The sequence below is a fragment of the Lontra canadensis genome, unplaced genomic scaffold, assembly GCF_010015895.1.
Source record: "Lontra canadensis isolate GAN:19392208 unplaced genomic scaffold, GSC_riverotter_1.0 scaffold8, whole genome shotgun sequence".
Classification (NCBI taxonomy): Eukaryota; Metazoa; Chordata; class Mammalia; order Carnivora; family Mustelidae; genus Lontra; species Lontra canadensis.
In genome coordinates this window covers 17,295,214-17,313,213 of record NW_022631002.1, presented here as the reverse complement: position 1 = coordinate 17,313,213, position 18,000 = coordinate 17,295,214, and the positions used below count along the sequence as shown (strand labels likewise).

Genomic DNA, 18,000 nt, shown 5'->3' with positions numbered 1-18,000 from the left:
CTACCCCCCCCCCCCCCCCTACCCCCCCGCCCGCCAAATTCCCTCCAGGGGCCTAATGGTAGAATAATGTAGAGAGGTGTTAGGGCGCAGTGTTCAGGAGATCAGTCAGGAGACTGGCTCTGCTTCCAGTTCTACTGTTTACTGGTGTGGGACCTTGGAGAAGACATGAGACCTCTGATATCTTATTAGGATTTAAAAGGAGTGGGATATACTAGCTGATCTCTTCTAGCTAAAAATTCTCTAATTACACAGGTTTACCTTGGATAGTCTGTAATTTTAAAATCACATTTCTAGAGGCCACTGCAGACTGTTTTGTAGAGCACATTTGACTTCCATTGCTTGGTGACATTTCAGCTTTTTCTTTTTTCTTTTTTCATTTTTGTTTTATCTGAGTTTTCTTGTTTGAATTATGTCATAGTTCTGGACTTAGGATGGCTAGCAACACAGGCTTTTCTGGTCTGTAGGAAAGAGGGCTGGACTAGTCATTCTCATCTGGATGGCTCAGAAATGGGGAGCCTTGGGGTGCCTGGGTGGCTCAGTGGGTTAAAGCCTCTGCCTTCGGCTCAGGTCATGATTCCAGGGTCCTGGGATTGAGCCCCACATCAGGCTCTCTGCTCAGTGGGGAGCCTGCTTCCCTTCCTCTCTCTCTGCCTGCCTCTCTGTCTGCTTGTAATTTCTGTCAAATAAATAAATAAATTAAAAAAAAAAAAGAAATGGGGAGCCTTGAAGGCGAAGGGTGCAGGGCCATGCTTAGGGACTAAGCAGTGCAGTGCAGGCGAGGGTTCAGGGCCCATGGTGGCCTGGTCATGAGGCTGTGTTGGTGGTGGTGTGTGCTTCATCCAGCCCTGGTTAGTTGCTCAGCCCGAGGAATTCTGGCACCATCATGACAGCGCAATCTCCGTAAGCATCATTAAGTTTGTAGGCTACACCAGAGAGGGCTAGGTGGTTCCCTGATCTTCATCAAATATCTGCATGCCTTTGCTGAGCTATTGCGGAATTACAGAATGTGGAGCAAACATCGTTCCTGGTTTTGACTAATTTGCACTAGCTTCATGGTCTTGGTTTCTTGGGTCTGTGAGCCTGATTTTATGTCATCTGCGCAGTGGACCTTTTTTGCCTCAACTTCCAGGGGATTTGGACAAAGGGCATTGCCATCCATTCAGTCAGGCAGGCCGGAAAGATTTTTTTCTTTTTCTTTCTCTACCTAGCAGCCCGAGGGGTCTTCCTGAAATGCCAATCTATTTTACTCCTCTGCTTGAAACCCTGAGAGCCCTGTTTAGCACCATCCCTAGTGGCCTCTCATTGCTGTCAAGGTAAAATCCAAACCCCTTGGAGGAATGTTCCTGACTATTACTTACTTCTTTAACTTCTGCTACCTGGCCCTCCCCACAACTTCTCCTTATCAGGAAATAGAGTCAGAATTTTCTGGGTAGTGGCAGAGCCAAGGTAAACTAATTTTTCTGTACTTTTGCTTGGTGCCTTACATTTTGTTATTATTTTAGAACACTTCCATTATCCCATAAAATTATCTCTTGCCTGTTTGCAGTCACTCCTGGTGCCTGCTCTCAGCCCTAGGCAACCACTGATCTGCTTTCTGTCACTGCAGTTTTGCCTTTGCCTTTCCTAGAAATTTCGTATAAATGAAATGATATAAGAGATAGTCTTACGTGTCTATTTTCCTTCATCATGTTTTTGAGGTTCATTCATGTTGACTATATATTAGTATTCATCCCTTTTTATTGCTAAGTGATACTCCATTATATAGATTTACCCTATCTTGTTTATCATTTACCAGTTGATGAATATTTGGATTCTTTTCAGTTTTGGCTAATAGTAGTAGTCCTATTTGTAAACATTCACATGCAGGTCTTTGTGTGGACACATTGTCGTTTTTTTGAGCTATATATGTGTATGTGGAATTGCTGGGTCCATATGTTAAATGGGTTTTAATTTCCATTTTTTCTAATAATTAATGATGTCAAACATCTTTTCATGTGGTTACTTGTCATCAGAATACCTTCTTTGGTGTAGTCTAGGGTTGTGAACACAGGTATGTTTCTTTTCTTTTTTTTTTTAGATTTTATTTGAGAGAGACAGAGCATGTGTGTCAGTGCACAAGCCAGGAGGAGGGGCAGGGGGAGAGGGAAAAGTAGACTCTCCACTGAGCAGAGAGCCTGATGCAGGGCTCGATCCCAGGATCCCAGGATCATGGCCTTAGCCAAAGGCAGAGGCCCACCCAGGCGTCCCTTTGCTCACCATTTTTATAGACCTTTTTTAAAGTTTTTTTTTTTTTTTAAGATTTTTTATTTATTTGACAGAGAGAGAGAGATCACAAGTAGACAGAGAGACAGGCAGAGAGAGAAGGGAAAGCAGGCTCCCTGCTGAGCAGAGAGCCCATGAGGGACTCGATCCCAGGACCCTGAGATCATGACCTGAGCTGAAGGCAGGGGCTTAATCTCTGAGTCACCCAGGCACCCCGCTTACCATTTAAAAAAATTTTTTTTAAAATTCTTTTAAAATATTTTATTTATTTATTTGACAGAGAGAGTGAGAGAGCACAAGCAGGGGGAGCAGTAGAGGGAGAGGAAGAAGCAGGCTTCCTGTCAAGTAGGGAACCCGATGCGGGGCTCCATCCTAGGACCCTAGGATCATTAACCTGAGCCAAAGATAGACGCTTAGCCATCTGAGCCACCCAGACGCCCCTGCTCATCATTATTTTTGAGATTCATCCATTTTGCATGTAGCTATAGTTCATTCATTTTCACTGCTGTAGATTTTGTTGTATAAAGATATCATTACTTACTGTTCTGTTGGTAGACTTTGGGGTTGTTTCTAGCTTTTTGCTGTTGTAAGTAGTGCTGCTAGACTATTCCAGGACCTGTACTCCAGTGTATATGCACACTTTTCTCTAGATTGTGTACACCTAGAACTGGAGCTGCTGCCTGTTGAGTTTGTTCAGCTTTAGTAGGTGGTGTCCGATTCTCTCCCAGAGCGGTTATGCCACTCTACATTCTCATACCCATGAATGATATTTCTTGTTTCACAATCTTGCCAGTATTTGGTATTAACCAGTTTTTATATTCTTGTCACTCTGGTAGGTATGAACTAGTCTGTCAGTGTAGTTTTAATTTGCATTCCTCTGGTTACTACTGAGTTTGAGGTTTTTTTATTTGTTCATTTGGCTTTTCATGTTTCCTCTTTCGTGACTTGGTAATTTATAGGACTTCTTTGTATATTTTGGGTGCTAATCACTTGTCCGTTACATGTGTAGTAGGTGTCTTTGTGGGGTGGTTTTTTCATCTGGTAAGTGGGAGTACTTAAATTTAATGTCAAATTTATTTTATATGTCCTTTATTGGCTGGTACTTTTTGTTTCTTGTTTAAGAAATCCTTCCCTTTTCCAAGGTTTTAAAGGCTGTTGCTGATACATAAAATTTCAGTTGATTTTTATTTTTATTTATCTATTTTTTTTTATTTATCTATTTTTTTAAAGATTTTATTTATTTATTTGACAGAGAGACACACAGCGAGAGAGGGAACACAAGCAGGGGGAGTGGGAGAGGGAGAAGCAGGCTCCCCGCCAAGCAGGGAGTCCAATGTGGGGCTCAATCCCAGGACTCTGGGATCATGACCTGAGCTGAAGGCAGATGCTTATCGACTAAGCCACCCAGGCGGCCCTCAGTTGAATTTTATTTATTGATTTGAAATTCTTTAATCTTCCTCATAGTAATTATCTGTAGGTAATTTGACTTTCCACAGACATTCATGTGTGAATAACAATTTTCTTTCTAGACCTTATTTCATTTTTCTCTTGCTTTTGTGTGTATCAAATTTCTAGTATAAAGTCCACTTTGTCTGATTTTTTAAAAATTCCTTTTTTTAAATTTTTTTATTTTTTTAATTTTTTAAAAAAGATTTTATTTATTCATTTGGCAGACAGAGAGATCACAAGTAGGCAGAGAGGCAGGCAGAGAGAGAGAAGGGAGGAAACAGGCTCCCCGCTGAGCAGAGAGCCCGATGCGGGGCTCGATCCCAGGACCCTGGGATCATGACCTGAGCCGAAGGCAGAGTCTTTAACCCACTGAGCCACCCAGGCGCCCCCAAAATTCTTTTTTTAAAAAATATTTTATTTATTTATTTGACAGAGATGACAAGTAGGCAGAGAGGCAGGCAGAGAGAGGCAGAAGCAGGCTCCTCGCTGAGCAGAGAGCCTGACTCAGGGCTCAATCTCAGGATCCTGGGATCATGACCTGAGCCGAACACAGAGGCTTTAACCCACTGAGCCACCCAGGTGCCCCTAAAAATTCATTTTTATTTTTATTTATTTTTTATTATTTATTTATTTATTTGACAGAGAGAGAGAGAGATCACAAGTAGGCAGAGAGGCAGGCAGAGAAAGAGGGGGAAGCAGGCTCCCCACCGAGCAGAGAGCCCGATGCGGGGCTCAATCCCAGGACCCTGAGATCATGACCTGAGCCAAAGGCAGAGGCCCAATCACTGAGCCACCCAGGTGCCCCTAAAAATTCATTTTTAAAAGTTGTTCATAATCTTTAGTTTCTCTAATATCTGCAGCATCTATACCTATACCATATTCTACCTTGCCACTCCCTGCCTTATTCCTAGTTTTTGGTTACTTCCCCCTCCCCCTTTTTTTGGACTTAGCAGAGGTTCATCAGTTTTAGTAGATTTTTGAAATAACTTTTGTTAAAAATCCTATAAAATGTCTATTTCCCTAGTTCATTAATTTTTGTGTTTTATTATTTTTATTCATCTGCTTATTTGGCAGTTATGTTGCAGTCCTTGTTCTAATTTTTTGAGGTGCTTACCTTACCGTTTGTCTTTTCTAATATACTTCTCTCCAAATACTGCTTTTAGCTATCGCGTGAGTTTTGATATGTAATTTTTAAAAATTCAGTTCTAGATATTTTCTAATTCTCTTTAGATTTAGTGTTTTACCTGTGATTTTAGAATTTCTCAGTGTTCAAAAATCTCTTTTTCTTTAGTTATATTTTTGTTACTGAGATTTCTAATTTGACTGCACTTAGGTCAGAGAATACTGTCCTTTTGATACTAGTCTTCTGTTAGTTGTGTACTGTCGCACAACAAATTATCCCAAAATTTAGTGGCTGAAGAGAGTTATTATCTCACTATTTCTGTGGGTTTGGAATCTGGGCTCAGCTTTGCTGTGACCCCTGGCTCTGGGTCCCTGGCAGTCTGTGATCAAGGTGTCCCCCGGGCGGGCAGTCATCTTAAATCTCAGTTGGGAGGAATCCACTTCTAGGTGTTTGGCCTCTTAATGTTTCGTACTAACTTGCCAGTTCATTAGTGCATTTAAAAAGACTTGCAAGTGGGGCACCTGGGTGGCTCAGTGGGTTAAGCCTCTGCTTTCGGCTCAGGTCATGGTCTCAGGGTCCTGTGATCGAGCCCTGCATCGGGCTCTCTGCTCCTTGGGGAGCCTGCTTCCCCCTCTCTCTCTGCCTGCCTCTCTGCCTACTTGTCATCTCTGTCTGTCAAATGAATAAATAAAATCTTTTTAAAAAATTAAAAAAAAAAAGATTTGCAAGTATTTTCCTCATCATTATTAGTTATTTTCAACAGAAGGGTCAGGCTACCTATTGAGCCAAACTGTGATAGGTAGAACATATATCTGTTTAAGCTACCAAATACCTGACCAAAAAGAGATGATTTCCTTGGCGGGGGGGGTTACTTTGTAGGCCAGGAGCCTGTGTGAATTAGAGTCCAGTGAGGAAGTCCAAAGCCAGGTTACTCTGTCAGCACAGGGACGGGGTAACACAGATGTGGGAGCCCTGGGAAGCAAATGGGAGCACGGAGGTTCCCTAGTGGTAGTAATTGCAGGAAGCAGCTCCATTGCCTGGGGTGGAAATGCAGAGAAAAGTGGGATTCTTCAGCCCAGAAACGTGAAGGCGAGCCCCTATGGAACTGGTGCTCAGCTCTCTGAGAGGAACCCCTGCTGGAGTGTTGCTGCCGCCTGAGGGGCAGAGGCGGCTAGTGATGAGAGGACGGAGAGGAGCTGCCCCTGGAGCCAGATGCCACTCCTCCGAGGATGCTGATGAAAGCAGCAGCCATTTGAGAAGGAATAAGTTTTCTCCCCCTTCCGGTCACCCTCTAGTTTCCCTATAGTCCATACAGAGTAGCTGGAAAAGGAGAATGTGATTGGCAGAGCCCCAGCCCCTCGAAGCAGAGTATAGAGAAGAGGTGGGGGTGGAGAGGAGGGACAGTCGCCAAATAAAGGGCAAGAGCTGAGCCCATGCTCTTGGAGTCTTGCAAGGTCTGCCCGACCCAGCTAGCTAGTGCTGTTCCTTGAGAGGCCAGAAAGCCGTGGGATCATGACTTCCACTGTTCCTGCCAGCCGTGAGTCCCAGACTTCACATAGTACCTTTCCATTTATTTATACTAACTGGTATGAAGTGACAGCTGTTTTCTCCCTTTCTCTTAGAATATAAAATATTACCAAGGTATCCGGGCTGCTGTGAGCAGGGTGAAGGACAGAGGGCAGAAGGCCTTGGTTCTTGACATTGGCACTGGCACAGGACTCTTGTCAATGATGGCCGTCACGGCAGGGGCTGACTTCTGCTATGCCATTGAGGTGAGTCACGCTCTTCAGGTGTGTGTCCTGTGTCTTGTGTGTGAAGTCCCTCGTGCACTGTGCTTGTCCGTTTGTTCACACACATTCATGGAATGTTCACTCTGTGCCAAACACAGGGCCAGGTTCTGAGGATATGGAGATGAATCAGACATAATTCCTTTCTCCAGGGGCTCATTTTCTCCTTGGAAATAGCTATTCTCAGCCTTGGCTGCATGTCTGAATCACTGAATAGCTTCAAAAAATACTGATGCTTAACTGCCTCCTTCCCTCCAGTTTTAATTTAATTCTGGATGGGGCCTGGGCATTGGGAGTTTTGACTTTGCCCCAAGGTTGAGACCTGCTAGCTTAAGTGTCCCCACAGAGCCAGCTATCTGACCATGTTTGTCAAGAATTGGGTGTTTAGGGGCACCTGGGTGGCTCAGTGGGTTAAAGACTCTGCCTTCGGCTCAGGTCATGATCCCAGGGTCCTGGGATCGAGCCCCGCATCGGGCTCTCTGCTCAGCGGGGAGCCTGCTTCCTCCTCTCTCTCTCTGCCTGCCTCTCTGCCTACTTGTGATCTCTGTCGGTCAAATAAGTAAATAAAATCTTTAAAAAAAAAAAAGAATTGGGTGTTTAGGGACATCTGGATGGCTTAGTCAGTTAAGTGTGTGCCTTTGGCTTGGGTCATGAACTCCGGGTCCTGGGATCGAACACTGCATTGGGCTCCCTGGCCAGCAGGGAGTCTGCTTCTCCCTCCCTCTCTGCTGTTACACCCCCTGCTTGTGTGTGCTTGCTCACTTGCTCGCTCTCAAATAAATAAAATTTTCAAAAAAAAAAAAAAAAAAAAAAGAATTGGGTGTTTAATATACGGTTAAACACGTATTGTTTTTCTGATAATGTCCGTAATGCATTCCATTATAAGAAATATGGTTAATGTAGAGTAAAAATAGCATGTTAGCTCACAGTTAACCATTGTTAAAATTTTGGTGTATTTTCTTCCCAGCTTTTGGTAGGGGGTGACATGTATTTAAATACTTCTTCTGGGGCGCCTGGGTGGCTCAGTGGGTTAAGCCTCTGCTTGGGCTCAGGTCATGATCTCAGGGTCCTGGGATCGAGCCCCACATTGGGAATCTTTGCTCGGCAGGGAGCCTGCTTCCTCCTCTCTCTCGGCCTGCCTCTCTGCCTACTTGTGATCTCTCTCTTTGTCAAATAAATAAATAAAATCTTTAAAAATAAATAAATAAATAAACATTTCTTTCTATGAAATTTCTGTGATAATGGAATGAATTGCAAATAACAAAGTCCTAAAATAACAGTGACTTAAACAAGAGAGAACGGGCACCAGGGTGGCTCAGTTGGTTAATTGTCTGCCTTTGGCTGAGGTCATGATCTCTGGGTCCTGGGATCAAGTCCCACACCTGGTTCTTTGCTCAGTGGAGAGCCTGCTTCTCCCTCTCCTGCTTCACCTGCTTGTACTCTCTCTCTGTCAAATAGAGTCTTTTTTTTTTTTTTAAGATTTTATTTATTTATTTGACAGAGTGAAAGAGCACAGCAGGGGAAGCAGTAGGAGAGGGAGAAGCAGGCTTCCCAAGCAGACAGGGAGCCCCATGCGGGGCCCAGTCCCAGGACCGTGGGATCATGACCTGAGCCTAAGGCAGACGCTTAATAACCATCTGAGCCACCCAGGCATCCCTAAATAAATAAAATCTTAAAAAGAAAATGAAAAATAAGAAAAACGAGAAGTGTTTCATATTTTCGTTTAAAGTCTGAAGGTAGCACCCTGGGGTATTCTACTGAGACTCTTTCCAGCTCCCCACCCATGATCCCTTCAGTATGGCTCTCATGCTTAAGGTCTAGAAAGGCGGCATCTTAGGCTGAGGGAATACCATGTTGTGTCATTTAGAGTCATGGCAAACAGTGTCATGGTAGAAATCGAGAAAGGTAGATTGCAGCCAGACTGTGGAGGACCTGAGTGCTGCAGTAAAGACTTTAAACTCCCATATCCTGAGTTAGTTCTTAACCTGAAGTACGAATCATGGGCTTCAGGTTTAATGGAAGTCCTGAGAGCGGTGTGTGTATATGACTCTGTGCGCTTGTTTGAGGACTTCGTAAAAACAGTAAGAGTCACTTCCTGGCCTTTTTGAATATCATCAAAATTTTTGAATTAAATGAAATCTGTGTTTTAGGATGGTTGCCTTAGTTACCCTTAACTAGATTTTATTACCCTTTACACATGAAGAAACTAAGACCCAGAGAGGTTAAAGACTTAATGTCACACTTAATAAATAGGAGAGCTAGACCTGGAGACTTGATTTTTTGGTTCCTGCTTATGGTGCTCACTCCTCAGTGGTAGCTATAATGGGAGAGTGTGTGAGATTTCTAGCGTCGGTATCTGGGGGTGCAGTGATGCCACTGATTGGTAAGAAGAGTTCAGAGGAAGATAACTTGCTTTGTGGGAAAGATAATGCATTTCATGTTGGATATACTAAGTAGGAGAGAGGCAAGTCCCAGGTCAGGAGCCAGTATATATGTCAATTGCTATTTAAAGATAGAGGGTGAGAACATGTTTTTTTGACAGAATTGGGAGGACTGTGCTTTTGGGTTTTTTATATATTCCCATCTCAGTTACCTGAATTTCTTAATTTCTCTCATGCTTCTCTGATTTGTAACTCTCAGATCTCTTCTGTTTGGCTCTTGACATCTTACAGTGGCTTCCCAGCTCTTACTTTAGTGACCACTTTTGAACCTGTGGTCATTCTGTCTGGCCTACCCTGTGGTTTTCAGCTCAACTTGAGCTGCATGCCAGCAGGAAAGACAGGTCCAGAACAGTGACTGAGAACCTGCTGGTCCCTAGAGCTGGACATTTGACCCCCTTTTATTTTTCTTTAAAGATTTTATTTATTTATTGGAAGAGACACAGCGAGAGAGGTAAAACAGGCAGGGGAGTGGGAGAGGGAGAAGCAGGCTTCCTGCTGAGCGGGCAGCCTGATGTAGGGCTTGATCCTAGGACCCTGGGATCATGACTTGAGGTTAAGGCAGATGCTTAACGACTGAGCCACCGAGGCTTCCCCATCTGACCCTTTAGAGAGTGGCTGGTACAAGTGGATTTGCAGCTCGTTTGCTAAAGATGTGACAGGTGAAGCTGGTGGTTGTCCAGGGAAAGAGAGTAGAAGGAAAAGAGCAAACCTGCCTGTGAGGGAAGAAGAGTGACCAGTAAAGTCAAGTTCCGATAGACACGAAAAGACCCTAGAGTGCAGAGGTGGAAGCCAAGAGGGGGCAGAGTGCATGAGAATCATGGGAAAGAAGGAGTGGTCAGCAGGTGCAGATGTTAAAGAGCACCATTGCCCGGAAGAACTTTCCGAGAGGCCGAATATCTTCCGTCGCTGTGCTGACCAGGATAGTGGTGCCTAGCCACATAGGGCTGCTCAGCACTTGCAGTGTGACTTGTATGACTAGGGAACTGAATTTTTAAATTTCATGCAGTTTTAATCAACTTATATTTAAATGCATGTGGTCCCTGTATTAGACAGCACAGGTATAGAAGTTAAGCAGAATGATGACTGAGAGACGCTGTTGAGTGTAGCTAAGAAGTGACCTCCTTTAGGTGGTATTTTCAGGGGAGTAGAGTTGAGGAGTGGATGGAATACAAGAAATCATAGGCAATGACTATAAATTTCTCTTTTAATACATTTGAAAAGTGAGGCATATTTTGGGAAGGTATATTAGTTGCGGTGATTTCTGTGGCAAAGTCTTTGAAAATGAAGCCTGGTCCTGCTTTCCTCACTTCTTTTTTTTAAGAGTAAGAAGAGCTTTCCCTGGAATCTCTAGCAATACCTCTCCTTGGGTATCATTGGCCAGAATAAAGTTAAATCCAATTTAACTTACCTCATTGACCTGGCCTGAGAGATTTGCTTACCCATAGACCAGACATGTGCACTGCTTGGAAGAAGGTCGGTCCCCCAAACTGAATGAAGGGCCAGATGATGTTGGGAAGACTTTAGGGGCCATTCCAGAAAGAATTGTTCTGGGTGAGATCTTGAGTTCTTGATGGCTTAGGAGGAGATTATGAATGTCAGAGCCGGAAGGGTCAGCGGAGGAGATGAATGATAACATCAAGAGGCAGGAGGGGTGAGGGGGTGAACTTGTACTTTGGGGTGGAGGCAAAGTGATGAGTGAGAACTGAGGGCATGAGGCCCTCAGACTACATCTAAAAACATCAAGCCAGATCCTAGAAATAATTTGGAACAGATTGTGAAGATTTCTTTTCCTGGCTAAGCACATATGTATTCTTTATGGAAGGATATAGCATTTCCTGCTTGATTATAATGAAAGAATCATGTGTTCATGGTAGAAAATATAGAAAAGGACTTAGAAAAAATGGAAATCTTGTCATTGTGGCCAGTTACTTTATCATTTTCTATTTCTACCTCTGGTGGGTGTGGCCACGTGCACATCTGTATGATTTTTTTTTTTTTAAGATTTTATTTGTTTGTTTACAGACAGAGGTCACAAGTAGGCAGAGAGGCAGGCGGGGGGTGGGGGGAAGCAGGCTCCCTGCTGAACAGAGAGCCCGATATGGGGCTCGATCCCAGGACCCTGAGATCATGACCCGAGCCGAAGGCAGAGGCTTTAACTCACTGAGCCACCCAGGTGCCCCACATGTCTGTATGTTTTATGCACTATTGTGGTTGGATCTTTACAGTCGAAATTGGGCAAGCTAGAAAGTAAGAGTTAGAGGGGCTTATGTTTAGGGACATGTGAAAGGTTAAGGAAGACTCCTGGAAAAGAGGAGATATGTGCTGCTCTGGAAAGTTAGGTTTGCTTTGGCAGGTGGGGGTAGGGCCGAGAAGGCTCAGGCTTGCCTTACATAGTACACAATGAGATCAATGTGGCTTGAGTATCAGACATGGGTAGGGTAGAGTGGGAGGAGAATAAGGATCAGGGAAGTAAGGTGGTTCATATTACAGAGGGCCTCGAATACTGTAAAATATAGGCTGTGTTCTGCCCCACTGGAGCTTTGGTACAGTTTTGAACTGGTGCCTCTTCATACTTAATGACTAAGACCTAACAGTCTCACTTTTCCCTGGAGAGGACAGCACATGTCCTGCCTCCGGCTCCAGGTACTGGTTTTGTGAGGCCAAGTCTCCCGTCTGCCTTCCCTCTAGCTCGGCACGACACCTGCTGTCTCTGCTAGGTAGTGCAACCTCCTTAGGAAGCCCTGCCTCCGCCGTGTGCCTGGCCGGTAAGGTTTAACTAGTGCAAGTTAAACCCAGCCGAATGTGTTCCCTTTGTATTCAATTTCATGACACACATTTGGAGAATAAAGTATTTAAGTTCCAAAGATGAAGTCTCTTTTATTTAGATTAAATCAGGGCAAAGGAATATTTTGCCTCTGTCATATGATAACAGAGGTACATATTATATATTCAAGAGGAAATACTGTGAGGGAGACCTCTTCAAATCTTAGAACCTGCATCATGGCATGTCTTACTGATCTTGGATGTTAGGATGTTACTGCTCAATTTATTGCTCATTTCTCCTTGGGTTTTGGTTCTCATTTCTAGGTTTTCAAGCCTATGGCTGATGCTGCTGTGAAGATTGTAGAGAAAAATGGCTTTAGTGATAAAATTAAGATTATCAACAAGCATTCCACTGAGGTGACCATAGGGCCAGGTAAGATTAATACATACTGTTTTGAAAGTTTTACTCGAAGGAGAGAAAAGGTTTATTCTGGTTACCTGGAATAAGTGTATTCAGGTAATCACAGGAGAAATGGGGTCTTCCCATGTGGTCTGAAGGTAAGTACTTTGCTTTTCTGCTAGTTAAATCAGCAGTGAGTAAACCAGAGCTCATCACATGCAACTGTGGTGATATAAATGAAACTTCCTTTTGCTTTAAGCAAGTTGGAATTCTTATGTGACTCAGCCCTCTGCATTTTGAGTTTTCTCAAAAACTAAGTAGTTTCTACTTAGTGAAACTAAGTAGATGGCAGAGAGGTTTGCTTTGTGCTGAAGTCCTGCTTCAGTGTCTGAGGTGTGCGGTGTGCCTGGGTAGCACAGTCTCCCCAGGCTCTCAGAGTCATTTTTATAGGCTAGGCATTTGAATCAGACTTCTCAAATTTCATGTGCTACTGATTCCTGGGGAGCACGGTGGAAAGCTTTGAAAAAGAAGCTTCTTGGGTGAGGGTCTGGATATCCCTGCAGTTTTTTAAAACACAGTAACTGAGAAGGAAGTCTCTATATAAGGTCAACATATCTGTTCCATTTAATTAAAAAAGGTTTTAACAGAGACCCTGAAACATGCACAAAAGAATGGATTAGTAGCCCATTTATTTATTTATTTTTATTTTTTAAAGATTTTATTCATTTATTTGATAGATCATAAGTAGGCAGAGAGGCAGGCAGAGAGAGAGGGAAGCAGGCTCCCCACTGAGCAGAGAGCCCGATGCGGGGCTTGATCCCAGGACCCTGAGATCATGACCTGAGCTAAAGGCAGAGGCCCAACCCACTGAGCGACCCAGGCACCCCAGCCCCTTTATTTTTGAAACATACATGTTATCCTCTTTTTTAAATCCTTGTTATTGAGGCAAATTTTCATAAAGTGAGTGCATCTGTCTTAAGTATATAGTGTGATGAGTTTGGATACATGTAAACACATTTGTAATCTCTTTTGCAATCAGGACAGTAGAATGTCTTTATCATGCACATAGAGAGTCCTTGTGATGCTTACTGACCCTAGGTGCCCACTGATGTGCTTTCTTCAATACGGGTTAGAGCTCCCTTTTCTAGAATTTTGAGTAAGTGAAATTATCCATGTGTACTCTTTTGTTCCTGCTTTCTTTTCTGTAGCATGATGCCTTTGGCTTTCAATCACATTCTGTGGATCAAGAGTTCATTCTTTTCGTTGCTGAGTAGCACTCGTGTGGACGCCTTCGTTCACCTGATATACATGGGTAGTTTCCTGGTTAGGTCTTTAGATTTACTGATCTTCTCTTTTGTGGTGTCTACTCTGCAAGGTACATACATCTAGTGAACTTTTTATTTCTGATACTGTATTTCTCATCTCTGAATGTTTCCTTTGATTCTTTTTTATAATTCCCATTATTCTTACATGTTTTTGTGTTTTTTTTAAGATTTTATTTATTAATTTGAGAGAGAGTGAGAGAGCACAAGCAGCAGGGGAGCAGCAGCAGAGGGATAGGGAGAAGCAGTCTCCTCACTGAGCAGGGAGTCCAATGTGGGGCTTTATCCCAGAACCCCAGGATCATGACCTGAGCCAACGGCAGACACTTAACCCACTAAACCACCCAGGCGCCCCTGTGTGTTATTTTAAATAGTTACCGTTATCTGTATTAGATGCTTCAATATATATTTTTTTAAGATTTTATTTATTTATTTGACAGAGAGAGAGATCACAAGTAGGCAGAGAGGCAGGCAGAGAGAGAGAGGAGGAAGCAGGCTCCCTGCTGAGCAGAGAGCCCCATGCAGGGCTTGATCCCAGAACCCTGAGATCATGACCTGAGCCGAAGGCAGAGGCTTTAACCCACTGAGCCACCCAGGCGCCCTTTCAATATTTTTTATCTTTTGCTTCCACTCTTCTGTCTTTTCTGGGTTTGTTCTTATGACTAATTCTTATCCTGGTTCTGGATGACAGTTTTCTTTTTCACATGTCTAGTGATTTGTATTCGGATGCTGTGTATGTTGGCAGTTTTGCATTGCCGAGTATCAGTTTATTGTCTTCCTTTAAAAGCTTTGTCTGCCTTGCAGTTGGGGTAGGGACAGATAAGTTTGATCATTTCAGGGCTTGTGGTTTTTTTGTTTGTTTGTTTTAATTTGTTTTACGAGTGAGAGGGAGATGGAGCAGAGGAAGAGAAAGAAAATCACAAGCAGGCTTCATACCCAGCATGGATCCTGACATGGGGCTTGATCTCATGACCTGAGCCGAAATCAGGCGGGTTAACGGACTGAGCCACCCAGGTGTCCCTTTCAGGGCTTGTTTCTAAGCTTTGTTAAAGTGGAGTTAGAATAGCTTTAAGTTGAGGTACCCCGAGTCAGGCTCTATGCTGGGTGTGGAGCCCGCTACAGATGCTCTCGCTCTCCCTCTTTCCCACTACCCCCAGTCCTCACTCTCCAAAAAAAAAAAAAAAGGTCAGGGTTTCTTTTCTTTTTTAAAAATATTTTATTCTTAAAGATTTTTATTTTATTCTTTACAGCCAACATGGGGCTCGAACTGACAACCCCAGGATCAAGAGTCGCAGGCTCTGGATGCCTGGGTGGCTCAGTGGGTTAAGCCTCTGCCTTCAGCTCAGGTCATGATCCCCAGGTCCTGGGATCGAGCCCCACATCGGGCTCTCTGCTCAGCGGGGAGCCTGCTTCTGCCTCTCTCTGCCTGCCTCTCTGCCTACTTGTCATCTCTGTCAAATAAATAAATAAAATCTTTAAAAAAAAAGAATTTTGGGGGCACCTGGGTGGCTCAGTGGGTTAAAGCCTCTGCCTTCGGCTCAGGTCATGATCCCAGGGTCCTGGGATCAAGCCCTGCATTGGGCTCTCTGCGCAGCGGGGAGCCTGCTTCCTCCTCTCTCTCCACCTGCCTCTCTGCCTGCTTGTGATCTCTGTCAAATGAATAAAATCTTTAAAAAAAAAAAAAAAAGTCGCAGGCTCTGCATACTGTGAGCCATGTGCCCCTGTCAGGGTTTCTCAACGGTGACATTCTTGACATTTTGGGCCTGATAATTCCTTGCTGGGAGGAGCTGTCTGCTTACTACAGGATGTTTATCCCTGGCTTCTCACCAGTAGAAGCCAGTAGCACCGAGTACCCTTCACCACACCCCCCTCCCCCCAAGCCAGGCCCCGGTCATTTGAGCCAACCAAAAAGGTCTCCAGACATTGCCAAATGGCATGGGGGTGGGGGCAAAATCACCCTCCATTGAAAACCACTGTTCCAAGACGATGTTGGTCTCACTAGTACCAACATGGCTTTCATAGAGTCTCTCTGGGTTGCTGGCTGATAGGAACTAGAATGGTTCCCAGCCCTCTGTGAGCTCTGGAAATTGTTCAGTTTCTACCTAGATGGTATGGTCATCGTTTGCCTGGCTTTCTACAGTCTTGTCTTCTGTGTGTGTGAGTATATTCAGCAAGAGGCTTCAGGGGAGCCCTGGTCAGATTCCTGAAGCTCCTTTTCTTTCTTTCTTTTTTTTTTTTTTCTTTTTTTAGATTTTATTTATGCATTTGACAGAAACAGCGAGAGAGGGAACACAAGCGAGGGAGTGGAAGAGGGAGAAGCAGGCTCCTCATAGAGCAGAGAGCCTGATGCAGGGCTCGATCCCAGGGCCCTGGGATCATGACCTGAGCCGAAGGCAGACATTTAACGCCCAGGCGCCCCCTGAAGCCCCTTTTCTATGTAACATCCTCTCTGGTTCCCTCCCCTGTGAGTCCCAGCCACCTGCGCCCTTAACTCCACTTGCTGTCTCCTTACCTCAGCAAGACGCCACATTCTGCCAGACTTCCTGTTTCCCATAGCAGTCTGGAGAGCACCTACTGGCAGAAAGCCAGAGCAGTGCTAGGGGTCACTTTGTTTCTCTTCTTGCGGAACAAACTGTTTCCTCTTTTTTTTTTTTTTTAAGTTTTTATTTATTTGTTTGACAGAGATCACAAGTAGGCGGGGGAGTGGGAGGGCGGGCGGGGAGCAGACTCCCTGCCGAGGGGCTCGATCCCAGGACCCTGAGATCATGACCTGAGCCAAAGGCAGAGGCTTAAGCATTTGTGCCATCTGGTCATGTGGCAGAGACCTAGAAGGCAGTGGGGGTACCCACCCTTCTCGGGCTCCCCATCCTCCTGGGGCTCCCTGCCCTCCTCAGGCTCCCCCCGTAGCTCCTGCATTAGCACTCAGCATGCTAGCTACCAGGCTCTTCAAGAGTGTTTGTGAAGATTCAGTGGACCGTAAAGCATTGTTTATTTGAAGCAAATTGGACAATACATCATTTTAAGTTACTTAATTGGCTTAAAAATTATTCAGGAGGTAGAACTGGCAGGGCTTGATGACTGATTGGACGTAGGGTGACAGGGAGGAATCACGGATTCAGCTAAGGTTTGCTGCCTGTTCTGGGTGCGGGGCGTAGTTCTAGGCATTGGATGGGGTAAAATGCCCAGCAGGGCAGACAGGGCTGCTGCTCTCCTGGAGCTGGTGAATGATGGCCAGGTTTCAGGACCGTGTGACTGGTGGTGCTGTCCACTGAGGAGAGGCATGAGAGGGAGAAGCAGACATATAGGTGTGGGGTGCAGTTTGGGACAGTGTATTTATGTTTGAGTTTGGCATGATAGCAGAGAGGGTGGGCAGTGGCCGTTGGGAGGGTGGTCTCTGTGCCAGGAGACATGTTTCTTCTTGTCAGCTTCCTTTCATGACAGGGAGCACAGGGCTGCTTTGTAGAAAGTGGGCTCTGTAAGGGCCCATTCAGCCAGAGCGGCCCCACCCCGGTTGAACTGCTATTTTGTTGTAAAACTTAAATTGACTCTGCCCCCCCAGGGGAACTTATTTAAAAGCAAGTCAGGGAAACCAGTCCCAGGTAACAAAGTCCAAGTACAAGGGTGGGTCAGGCCAGGCGGAGGTATTCAATCAGTGGGGGCGCATGCTGTCTCCTAGCTACCAAGGAGTATGGGCCCCCGCCCTTTGGGAGCCTTTTGGCGCCAATCCTCACCAAGGTGTGATAGGCTGGTTCAAATGTCTACTAGGGTAAATTGTAATTCAGTTGGTCACCTAGCATCACTGTGGAGTTTCCTGTGTGTGTTACAGTCTCATTGGCCACCTGTGTGTGGCCAGGCCCAACCACATGGCCTTTGCTCTATAAAAGTTAGTCTGGAAAGCAGGGAGGGGTCGTCCTCTCTGGAGGGGCGGCCCCGACCGGTCTGTTTGTCGGTCTGATTCCTGATGCTTGGCGCGAAATAAAGCTTTGCTTGACCTTTGCTTTGTATCAGTCTCGCTCCTTTAATCACGGACCCATTATTGGGGTACCCAATTTTGGGGGGACCCAACAGTCAGCTCTTACCTTTGCTGTCCTAACCACCACCACTTGGAGCAGGTCTCATTACCCTTGTTGTACAGATGAGGTGACTGACAGCACTGAGGGTTCCGGGCCAGAAGGTGGGATCCCGGCTCGGGTCTCCATGACTATAGGTTCAGGCTCTCTGTACCGCACCCTCCTTTGAGCCTCCTTAATGCTTCTCTTTCCTTAAGTTGTCCTTGAAACTCATCTTCTCTGTAGGGAAGATGAGTGGGATTTGTCAGGTTGCAATTCGTGCAGCCTTAGGAGTGTTCACAGCTAATTCTCTGTGATGAATAGCCCCTTTCAAAGTTAATTTTGTCTCTTGGCTCATTAAAAATTAAAATTGTAGGGGCGCCTGGGTGGCTCAGTGGTTAATC

At 44.9% G+C, this 18,000-nt stretch overlaps 1 protein-coding gene across 3 annotated transcripts in view; it reads left to right on the top strand.

Moving 5' to 3' along the window:
* PRMT7 (protein arginine methyltransferase 7) overlaps window positions 1-18,000 on the top strand; it is a 48,381-nt gene that overhangs the window by 8,731 nt on the left and 21,650 nt on the right. For all 3 annotated transcript variants that reach the window (XM_032854112.1, XM_032854109.1, XM_032854111.1), the window contains exons 4-5: window positions 6,457-6,606; window positions 12,150-12,258. In XM_032854112.1, the coding sequence (XP_032710003.1) occupies window positions 6,457-6,606; window positions 12,150-12,258 (259 nt within the window). The remainder of the gene's footprint in view (window positions 1-6,456; window positions 6,607-12,149; window positions 12,259-18,000) is intronic.